Source organism: Tasmannia lanceolata, unplaced genomic scaffold (genome assembly GCF_043159265.1).
Source record: "Tasmannia lanceolata isolate RefF3 unplaced genomic scaffold, GAP_Taslan_0.1 ptg000020l, whole genome shotgun sequence".
In the NCBI taxonomy this organism is placed as follows: Eukaryota; Viridiplantae; Streptophyta; class Magnoliopsida; order Canellales; family Winteraceae; genus Tasmannia; species Tasmannia lanceolata.
The window spans coordinates 14590457-14602500 of record NW_027518697.1 but is presented as its reverse complement, the minus strand read 5'-3'; the positions used below and the strand labels follow the sequence as shown (position 1 = coordinate 14602500).

General features: G+C 38.4%; 1 protein-coding gene across 2 annotated transcripts in view; it reads right to left on the bottom strand.

The window, feature by feature from the left end:
- LOC143854074 (uncharacterized) overlaps positions 1 to 12044 on the bottom strand; it is a 90093-nt gene that overhangs the window by 24788 nt on the left and 53261 nt on the right. The window contains exons 21-26 of one of the 2 annotated variants that reach the window (XM_077363822.1): positions 8209 to 8352; positions 7977 to 8020; positions 5277 to 5360; positions 1372 to 1440; positions 1176 to 1252; positions 122 to 191 (exon numbers count right to left, since the gene is read on the bottom strand). In XM_077363822.1, coding sequence (XP_077219937.1) covers positions 122 to 191; positions 1176 to 1252; positions 1372 to 1440; positions 5277 to 5360; positions 7977 to 8020; positions 8209 to 8352 — 488 coding nt within the window. The remainder of the gene's footprint in view (positions 1 to 121; positions 192 to 1175; positions 1253 to 1371; positions 1441 to 5276; positions 5361 to 7976; positions 8021 to 8208; positions 8353 to 12044) is intronic. The other variant, XM_077363825.1, reaches the window with a different exon arrangement.

Sequence of the window (12044 nt, the reverse complement as noted above, 5' to 3'; positions counted from 1 at the left end):
GTTTTTTTAAAAGAATAATGCTAAAGAAAACTAATCAAACTAGAATTTGAATCCTCATCAAGCATGCATGCTTTAGATACAATGCAGCAGATGTTCATAAATAGAAAGCAAAGTGCAGTACCTCATTTAAAAGAGAGTTAGAATCACATTGGCTGATGGAGCATAATTGGTTCGTATGTCTCGATTCTAAGCTGAAGAGGATGAAAAAGCAATTAGAACAAACATACCCATGAAAGTTCAATTTAATTCTCATTCTTGACTTTAGATTTAACAATGAAACATGAAATGCATAATCTTCATTTCAAATTGATGAAAGGAAAATGCTGCTCACAAGTCACAGCCACGAAGAGAAAGAAGAAGAAATCTCGAAGGAGAGTCCCTTGATTGTAGAGTTAAAAAGTGGGGCCAGCTTGACCATAGTGGGTTCCATGAACCACATGTTGAACAACTTTTTTCTTTTTTTTTTGGTACTGTGAAGGATTAAGTATTTAAGAGGATTTCTATACTTTCTAGGTAACAATTAGTGTTTCACGCATGCTAGTTGTTGCCAAGGTTTCAGGTTTCTGTTGCTAGATGTATTTGTTGTGATGGAAATGGAAACATGTCGGTTTTGAATGGAAATTTTGGTGAAAATCCTACAAAATCATGAAAACGTATCAGAAAAGCTTATGCAAAGGGACATTTAAGATGAAACACCTAGTGGCATGCGTTGTTGCACGTGTTTGATAATTCAGTACATACTGTACTATATTTCACATGCAAATCATATAAATATTTATACATAATATATACAGTACATTTTACATACAATTCATATAAATATAATGGTGTAACACATACTAGTACAGTAGACTATTTAAACACAAATAGTTTTGGTTTCCGTATGCATTTCGGTTTTGGTATGCATTTCAGCAGGGGATGGAAAGAGAAACTTTTCAGATTTTCATTTCGGTTTCGGTGAAAATTTAAAGCCACTTGTTGTATGATACTTGGGTACATCCTACCATTGAATATCTGTATAGAATAGCTTTGACACCAAAGAATTATTGACATAACAAATGGTCAACTATCCGTCATACCAAAGACTGAAATATGATAAAAGGTAAAACACCATTATATTGGATCTGAGGAAAATAAAAAATAGTATGCGGGCAACTAAACATATATTACAATACCTATAGTTGTAGTTCTTCACAACAAAATATAATGGTGGTCCAACTCTGAGATGCTCAGAAACATTATTGAAATAACCCTGCAAGAAACATCAATCAGATAGTACTATAAAGTACCGGAGAGAATCAATAGTGAAGACCTAGCATGACATGTAAAGGATAGGAAAATAAAATGCATTACAGAAAGATGAAACCCGACCTGAAGATACGAGTCTCGTGGAAGAACAATCTGTTGTTCTAAACCAGGTTGAATTCTCGTGCACAGTGCCTATAAGTTTCAAAAGAAACAGTACCACCATATAAGATCATAAACGAAATAAGTAATTAAGTGTCTATTTTCTTATGAATGGAAAAAGACTATAAGAGACTATGAACCTTGAGAGTTACGAATGATAATAATTTTGTACTGGTAAAATACAAGACATTTTTATCCTCCAAATTAAAGAATAAAAAAGGAACAAAAAGTTACGAATGATAATGATTTTGTACTGGTAAAATACAAGACATTTTTATCCTCCAAATTAAAGAATAAAAAAGGAAGAATCTATTTGCCAAAAGGGAATCTTCGAAATTAGTGCACTCATATTTATTTCATTATAAATTTAGTAAATGATGTTAGTAGGACTACATAAAAGACAAGACAAGTGATGAAGGTATAAAGGATGTATTAGGGATAGCAGGCCCTAGTGAATTCTCGGGGCAATGCTCTGAGTGGTTTCACCAATCAACCTATTTTCCTGTTAAAATGGAAATGAGAAATAAAAGATAAAAAAGGATAGGACATGAAAAGGAGAATACAAAAGAGGATGAAAGGGTACTTTTTCCTTCTTCTTTTTTTGTCCAAAAAATAAAGAAAAATACAAAAAGAAAAAAGAATAATTTTAAAAAATGGGGTAAATGAAGGACAAAACACGTAGTAGGAAAATCCAAAGAAAGGAAATAGATAACCTGAAATTAGACAAAAGAAAATAGCAGAGGTTGAAGGAAACAGGGACTGCAAAGAAGAACTGAGCGAATGACAATAAAACAGGGAACAATATGCTAATATGATATGTTGCGAGAAGAGAGAAGTGGAGAATGAGAGAAAAGTGTGAGTTAGGGAATAGCTCCCCCTCATGTATTTATATAAAAGGAAGAGAGTACAAGGACCAAAGTGCCCTTAGCCACATATGCACCTTCTAACACTCCCCCTCAAGCTGGAATGAATATATCATACATTCCTATCTTGTTAAAAATATCACTCAGCTTTGCCCTACTTAACGACCCCTCAAGTTGGACAGAGTCGGGTTGTGTCTGGGTAAGGTTTGGGTTAGGGAGGAGGGTTTGGGGGTAAGTGGCAAGGGGTTGGGGGTGAGGGAGGAGAGTGGCGAGCGTAGAGGGTGAGGGAGGAGAGAGGCTAGGGGGTACGGGGGTACTGGTTAGGGTCGGCAAGAGTGGGGGTGAGGGAGGAGAGGGGCGAGGTTAGGGATAGGGTTAGGAGGTTGAGGTTGAGGTTGAGGGTGATATCAAGGAAGGAGGAGGAGGGTGACAATGGTGGTCCCTAAGGGATCAAAACCCTAGGGCTTTGATACCATGTTGACAGAAGAGAGAAGTGGAGAATGAGAGAAAAGTGTGAGTTAGGGAATAGCTCCCCCTCACTTATGTACTTATATCTAGGAAGCACGGGTATGTCCCGGGTACCCCGGGCATGTCCCGGGCACGCACCCCATCATTTCTTTTTAAAACAAACCCTTTTCTTAGTGTTGGATGCGTGTCGGGTGCGTCGAGGGTGCACACCCCGTCGCACCCGACACGTTTTGAGTTTTTATTCCATGAAACGTTTTCTGTTCCCCTGGCATACGGCTGAATATGTGCCATGTTATCTTTGTTTTATTGTTAAAAGAGCTGCTGCTTCTTAGTAAAGATGTGTTGTCTTATATGTAATAAATGCTTTTAATAAAAGTCTGCAGCTTTTGTCTGATTTCTGCTTTAAAAGTCCACTACTTTTTGACAATTTGACAAGTTCTGACAAATATAAGATCTTTCTTATTTGCTCTCTGCAGAGAAACCTGACGAAGCAAATAATACATAAACATACTAAAACACATGTACATTATATTAGACCTGCAAATACTTGTTGACAGCAATAAATATAAATATATATGTAAATTTATATGAGAAGGTTGATGCTTGCACCATAATGGCACTGACACACTGAAATGACAACTATGAGAAATATATTATACTATAAACATAGACTTGCTACAGCAAAACTGAGAGGTCCCTCTCTCCCTCTCTCTCTCTCTCTCTCTCTCTCTCTCTCTCTCTCTCTCTCTCTATTAAAATGTATTATTATATTCGGCGTACCCGAACGTACCCGCACCTGGGTTTTTTGGAAAATCATGTACCCGCGTATCCGTGTCATGTCGCACCCGCACCCGTGCTTCATTGATTTATACAAAAGAAAGAGAGTGCAACGACCAAAGTGCCCTTAGGCACATATACACCTTCTCCTTCTAACATGATAAAACAAGAAAATCATACATGACCATGAATTTTATAAAAATCCTGTTTATTCCGAAGACACTTTATCTCTTTCGACTAAATTGTATAGAGAAGCTTGGGTTTTCACATTTTTGCATGGTAAGTGCTTATTTTATGGTTTTTATTTTTTGGTCTTTGCTTCAATTATGGTGTAAATGCATCAAATAATTGTTGATTTGATACATCAACACAATGCATGAAATTCTATTTTGAATAGATTTATAGTTGAGATATGAAAAAAGTATTTTGTAAAAACTAGTCATATATACATGTTAGATTCTAATTTTATAATATTTAAGTTCTTTTTGCCGATCTATTGATTGACAGAGTTAGATTTTTTTCAAAAAAAAATTATTATGTTTCAAAAAACTTATTACCTGTGTATGTTAGCTTCATATTTTTTCAGTGATTTATTATGGTTCACTCTATTGATTAATGGGGTCATTTTTTTCCATTTTTTTATAAAAACCTTTAAATTTCCATCATTAGATTGTACTCCATCATATTGTACTTGCTTTAAGAAATTGATAAATGTGGTTAGCTTTATGCTGAATTTTGTTTTTATTTGTAGCATACGTAAATGTGGTTATATACATATATTTAGTTTAGAATGGACCATAGTATTCAAGACATACGCAACAACCCATGCAATTGGGTGTTTGATCTTTTTAAACCATTATGGATGGTTTGTCTTGCTTATGTGATGATTTCTAAGTTTGTATTTGTGCTTATTCTAGCATTTCCTAAAGTTTCATCTTAATTTTCATTATTCTCATACATTTTCATGATTTTATAAGATTTACATCAACATATCTGACCGAAACCGACATGCTTCCATTTTCGTGGCGACCGACATGCATACCAAAACCAACATTTAAAACCTAGCATACGTGTGAAGGTAAACAAATCGGAAGACCATATTTAAGATCCTTATAGTGCAAGGGATATATGTGTCTGAAAAATATGACAATCATCCTTAGTATTGTAGCGATCAGTACCAAGAACAAAACTTTTGTAGGTATTTCAACATTTAATATGACTCGTTGCTAGATAAAGTTATTCAAAAATTCAAATCATTGCCATCACCTTAGAAGCACACTGATCTAGTTGCAAATCATCATCTGCGTTCAAAGTCCAAGTTCCCAAGAAAGGAAACAACATGTTTGAACCAATAGAAATGCTAAGCCAACACATATATTTCAATCACAATATGCTTTTTAAGATCCGTAGAGTAAGAGCTATATGGAATCATGGATTTAAATTTCGGCCGAAACCGAAATTTCGGCCGGATCCAGAAATTTCGACCGAAATCCGGTAAAAAAATAATTAAATAGTCATTTCGGTAATTTTCAGCAGAAATTTCATAAAAATATTAATTTAAAAAAAAAATTGAATTTCTCAAATTTTGGCCAAAATTTGGGAATTCTGAAATTTCGGTTTTGGTCCCAACATTTCGGACGAAATTTAAAACTATGTATGGAATGACCTTCAGGTAACTAGATATGCATACCCATACATAAAAAAAAAAATCAACATGAAGGCACGCATAAGGAAAATATCCATCGAATCAGAGTAACTTACGATGCTTGCGAAGGCAAAAGCAGTGAAGACGGCAAGAACAAAAATTTTAACTCCCCGAAGGCCAAGAAGGGGTGCATGGACTTCCTATGAGTTAAAAAAAAAAAGAGCATTAATTAATGAATAGAAGGTAGAGAGATATATATCAAAAGAAAGGGTAAATGAACAATTTTATTTAGGGACCAATGGGTCTTTGAGTTATTTTACAGGTTAAAAGCAATGGCTTGTTCTTTTTAAGTGGAATCCTTTGTTATTCTGCCTCTTTATTCGTTGTTGTTAATGAAAACCAAAATGATGATCCCTGTTTCCGGGGGCGCTTAGCACCAGAGGTGCTTGTGGCCAGATAGGAATTTTTGTTTAATGATCCTGGTCAACTTTGAATTTTTCTTACCCAAACGCTATTGGGTTGGGTTTCCACCAAACAGGATATCTACTTCTAGTTAGCATTCATTTGTCATGGAAGATAAATATGCACGCTATTGTAAAGTATAGTGATGAAGAAAGAGTATAGGTGATGGCCCATGCAAGATAAGGTAGATCATTTCAAGCCAAGATTGCAGTTAAGCTTATCAACAAATCCTGAAAACTATGATAACTAGACATCCATTTATACCATGTCGAATCTAGTCATTCGTGAGAAGACACATAGAGGTTGATTGCCACTTCATTAGGAATGTGTAATGAGAATATAAATGAATGTTTTAATTACACATTAATGAGGCTCATGATGATATAGTTACAAAGGTCGTAGGAAGAATTCATTTTCATGGGATTTTTAGTTGTTGGGAATCATAAACATTCAAGCCCCAACTTGAGAAGTATTGGAAAATTTAGTGATATTTGCTTCTATTTAGGGGCATTTTCGGCCTTTGAAGTATTTCACTCGTTAATAGCATTTTTCTAATTAGTATAATTGGAATCAACGATTTAATAAAGAACTAAAAAGAGGAGAATCATTTCAAACAACCACATTCCAATTTGACTTTCAAAAGTTAAGAGAAATTTTTTAAAGATAATTATGTAGAGAACCCAAATTCTCCGTCTTTCTCTCTAGATTTGTTCCCTTCATTAGCTAAAACCCTTAGGTCTTTTCCCCCTCGGCCAATTGTAACAGTTACCAGCATGGCAAATAATTTGAGAAGCAAAAGATGATGCGTGAGTGAAAAAGACTACAAAAAAATGAGAAGCAACAGAGAACCAGTGGGGAATCGTTTATGAATGCATTGAGAACCACTAGAAATTAAGGCAGAAACAAGGAAGCTATGGATTACTCCAGGCAAAGATACTTCAAGAAAATATTGACTGTCTTCTACGCTAGCAAATCCAAATCTACTTGAACCCTAGACATGTGGACACGTAGAGACTAGGGAACCTTTTCGTGAACACTTCTAGAGCATTTACAAGCATTTCACTGACATTTGACAACTGCTCTACTAATCTTTCACAAGTGTTTCACAGAAGCTTCTAGAATGTTCTAAAAATATTAGAAACATAATCACTTCATCTCAGGCCACACATCATTTCGAGTACCTATAACAATCACCTCATCATACTTAAAGTGTTTCATCCACACAGTCATTGTTGCGAAATCTTCTCTATTGAATAGTCTCTATTGATATTTGTTTCATAACAACAATTAAATAAGTTTAGATCCATCAAAACCCATGTTCTATAGGGTTGTGAGAATTCTTTGTTCTCACGATTCTTTGCAGGCAAGTAAATTCTTCCACAAACACTAAGAGATTCCTATTGCTAATCGCTTAATCAGAATAAATGGAGCGGGTTTCAAAAATATTTTCTTCAATGTTTCTACCTGTTAAGCATGACAGTTCAATTACCCGATTATCAAATTGTTAATTTGTAACTGTTATTAGTTGTTTGCTAGTAACTTGTTAATGAAAGTTACTTCCTTAGAATGCTATGTTTGAAGTGTAACTGCGAACTACTCCTGACTGGAAACTCATCTACTCATTTAAGAATAATAAGAGTTGTAAAACTGCAATTGATATACTCAGTAAATACACATCAATGGAATTATATTCCTTGCCATTTTTTCTTTCCAAAATTTTTAGGAACTTATTTTCATACATATTTCCATATTCCCCTACTTCCCCTGAGCTTTTCCTATTTATTGATAAGTTTTACCATTTCTGTATTTAAAATGTAAAACTATAAGCTCGTACCACATTGCATCACCTTGTATGATGTGTCTCAGGGGTGCCTCAACATGTCAATTAATTTCCAGTTTATAATCTTTCTATTTTAAAATCTGTTACGTGGATGCACACATGTGTACTCATGTGAACATTTATAACCAAGTCTAGTACACGATGTATTCATGTGGACATTTATAAGCAAGTCTATGCAAAACATCTTCCAAGGGCCTGTTTGAGGGTTCAAATTTTGGGATGCTGCAACCCTACAACACACAAGCATAGGTTCGTGTGTATATTTATATATGTTTTTTTAAGGGCATATATACGTGCTTGTGTGTGTGTGTGTGTGTGTGAGAGAGAGAGAGAGAGAGAGAGAGAGAGGACCGGATGGGTAAATAAAAAACACTAAGCGGAAACAAGGTTGATGAAGGAAAATAAGGTTCAAAAAAACTTTAGAGTGAAATCAGCTAAAGAGTCACAGGTATGAGTATTCATTTAATAATGAGAATTTTTTTACTGAAAAATGAACAAATATCATAACTATTACCTTCATATACCGACCCAACAACCCAGGTTCTCTCGGACCAATACCTACATTCCAATTCTTTCGTATCAGAGATCATTTCAAGTTTCAAGTTGTGCTAGGGAAAAAACACTGGTCCCAAAACACATAATGTAACTCAATGCATCATTTGAAGCTCAAGACCCATATCAGAAACACTAATGGAACCAACTTGTTATAAAAAAAAGAGAAAAAAAAGGAAAAACTGTATCTTTACCATTACCAGATTCAGTGGTGGATGGAGAAATTTTTATGCATGGAAAACAGTCAATCCGATGATCCTCAGCCCTTAAAAAGTCAAAAACTATCAAGGCAACAAAAGCCGTAACTTGCAGAAGGAAGTCCAAAAGAACAGCCAATGCTGCAAAAAAAGATCAAAGTCAACTGCAAGTGATCAAAATGCTATTTTAAAGGGGAACATGAATATTGTGTGTTAAGTGTATATGTGCCAAGGGCACTTTGGTCTTTGTACTCTTTCATTTTTTATATAAATACATAAGTGAGGGGGAGCTAATCCCAACTCACTCATTTTTTTTCATCCTCTTCTCTTCTCAACATGGTATCAGAGCCCTAGGGTTGTGGTGCCCTAAAGACCACCGTTGGAGAGCACCCATCTCCATCAGACCACCACCACCACCTCTTCTTCTTCTTCTTACTCTTCTTTATCATCTTCTTCTTCTCCTTCCATCTTCTCCCCTATTGGATATAGTTGGATATATGTAATAAGCCTGAGGGCATAGATGTAATTATGCTTCTCCATTATTAATAAATATATTAGTGAGGGGGAGATCATCTCTCTAACTCACTTTCTCTTCTCTAATTCTTTCTCTCAACATGGTATCAAAGCCCTAAGGTTTTTTATCCCTAGAGAAACCCCTTAGCCTCCATCTTCTCCATTCCTCAACCCTGACCCTAACCCTAACCCCTTTCCTCATCCTCATCTTTATCTCTCCCTAACACCTTCCTCATTCTCATCTTCATCTCTCCCACGCCCTAAACATAACCCTAACCTTCCCCATATCCAAAACAGATTGCTTCTTTTTGCCCCCCATCAAACCCACTTGTGCCCCCTGGAAACCCAAGCACATTCCGCGTTTTGCCCCCCCTCAAACCCACTTGCGCCCCCTGGAAACCCAAGCAATCCAGCGTTTTGCCCCCACCTCAAACCCACTCGCGCCCCCCTGAAAACCCAAGCAGTGTTTGGATTTCTTTGTTAAAAGCCTTATTTCTTACCCTCTTTCTTTGATGTGTTAGATTTCTCTCTTCTTACTACGTCTTCGGCATCTTCCTAGTCTCTGTATGGGTCTCTCTATGCACTTGGTCCTTTCTTGTGCGCTTTTTCTATGAGCTTCCTGGTGGATTAGTTAGTTCTTATTCTTCTTCTCTACGTCTCCTCGTTGGAGCCCTTAGTTGTGGTTTCTTTGTTTCTTGATTTTTGTGGTCTTGATGGAACCTCCTGTCATCGTTGATCCATCTCTTGGCATGACCACTGAGACTCATGCTTCTACCACACCGTCGGTTCCTTCTTCATCGTCTCACCCAACCTTGGCACCTGTGGAGAGTTCATACCCACAGTTGAATATTGCCATGTTTGATGGAACTAACTACCTTCCCTGGAAAGTTGCAATTGAGACCTATCTCCTTAGGAGATGTAAGGTCAGTTTTCTTCGTCAGGACCCCCCTCCACGTACGGACCCGTCCTTCACCCGTTGGGAAATGGAAGATGCCTTGATTTGCAGTCTTCTATGGCAGAGCATGACGCCTGCCATTTTATCCATGATGATTCTCCTTCCCACAGCGAAGGAGATTTGGGATAATACCGCTGACACTTACTCTGGGGTTGAGAATCTCCGACGTATTTGCTCTTCTTACTCTGAGTGGATGCGTCTTCGCCGTGGTGATCTGTCCCTGAAGACTCATTATGGCCAGTTTTTGTCCTTATGTCAGCAGCTTGACATCTACTTACCCCTCACGTCTGATATCAATGTTCTTCGCCGTTAGTGAGAGCAGATCCGGGTTGTTCATTATCTTAAGAGCTTAGGCCCTGAGTTTGCTTCCTTCCGTGAGCAGGTCCTTGGCTCGGGCACTATTCCCTCATTACGGGAGACTTATTTACGAGCACAGCAGTGTCTTGATGATCCATCTCCCAGCCTTCCGTCTGAGGGTGCAGCTCTAGTTTCTTCTGACAGTTCTGGTGGGTCTCGACCACCTAGAGGAGGTGGCTACTCTACTCGGGCTCGTGGCCGTGGCCGGGTTGGTGCTGGCCGTGGTCGTCCTTATTGTACTCATTGTCATAGGGATGGCCACCAGATTGAGACATGCTACACACTACATCCATAGCTTCGCACAGGCCGGTCAGCCCATCTCACTGTGACCGGTCCGTCTGACAGTGTGCCCTCTTTGCCTGTCTCTATTTCTGCTGATGAACCTTTCACATTCACGAGATCAGATTATAAGGGCTACAACGGTTCAGACAGAATGCCTCCCATCATACTGCAGGGTTTGCTCAGCCAGGTAGCTCACCCACGACCTTACTTTCTAGCTCCGGGTCCTGGATTATTGACTCAGGAGCCTCCAATCACATTACTGGTAACTCTTCTCAGCTTGCTTCTTTTCATTCCATCCTGACAGGAACTCAGACCATTACTCTTGCTGATGGGTCCACTTCCCCCATCACTGGTATTGGCACAATTTGTCCTTCACCTAATATTTCTTTATCATCTGTTTTATGTGTTCCAAAATTTCCTTTTAGCATATTTTCTGTTAGCCAATTAACGAAAAATCTTCAGTGCTCCATCTCATTTTATCCATCGTATTGTGTTTTTCAGGATCTTTCGACTTGGAAGACGATTAGATCGAGACGTGAGGTGGATGGTCTCTGCCTCCTTGACTGCAGTTGCTCTCCTACAGTCCTGCATACATCCGTCGATGCATTTCAGTGGCACTGCCGTCTTGGTCATCTGTCCCTTCAGTGCCTTCAGTAGACGTCTTATGTTCCATCTTCTATTTTTCCATTCCAGTGCGAGTCGTGTGAACTTGGGAAGCATCACCGGGTGTCCTTTCCTTCCCGAGTCCTCAGTTGTGTCGATAGTCCTTTTAGTTTAGTTCATTCTGATGTATGTGGGCCCTCTAGGGTCGCGTCCAATAATGGTTTTAGGTATTTCGTTGTTTTTATTGATGATTATTCACGTATGACATGGCTCTATTTGTTGAAATACCGCTCCCAGGTCTTCAGTGCTTTTCAAAAATTTCATGTTGAAATAAATAACCAGTATAATTGCAATGTCAAATGTCTCCATACTGATAATGCTCGCGAATATTTCTCTTCTACACATGGTTTTGAGGATTATCTTACAGGTCATGGGATTATTCATCAATCTTCGTGTGCCTACACGTCGCAGCAAAATGGTGTCGCAGAAAGAAAATTGAGATACCTACTTGAAGTTACTCGCTCGCTCTTGTTTCAAATGCGAGTCCCTAAATCTTTTTGGGGAGAGACCGTGTTGACGTCATGTTTTCTTGCAAATCGTCTCTCATCTTCTGTCCTTCGTGGTTCCTCTTCTTTTTGTCTGTTGTATCCTCAACAGGATCCGTTTCCTCTCCTCCCTCACGTCTTTGGGTGTGTCTGTTTCGTTCACCTTCTTGGACCTAGTAGGGACAAACTTGATCTTCGGTCAGAGCATTGTCTTTCTGGGTTATTCTAGAACTCAGAAAGGTTATCGTTGCTATAGTCCTCGTTTACGACGATGGTTTGTCTCCGCCGACATAACATTCTTTGAATCAGAACCTTTTTTTGGGCCTTCGACTCCTCCTGCTCCTAGTTCCATCCCGGATGAGGTACCCTTATTTCTTCCTTCGCTTGCTGACCCTTTACAGGTACCACTCCAGCCTGCGCCACACTCAGAACCGGCACCCTCTTCTTCAGTTCCGGTGGTTCGCCCACCCGTTACAAAAGAATATCAGAGACGAGTGCAGAAGACGAGGCCTCCACCTCCTTCTCATCATCCATCATCTACTACAGTCGAGGTCCCACTCATGCCTACTGAGGTATCT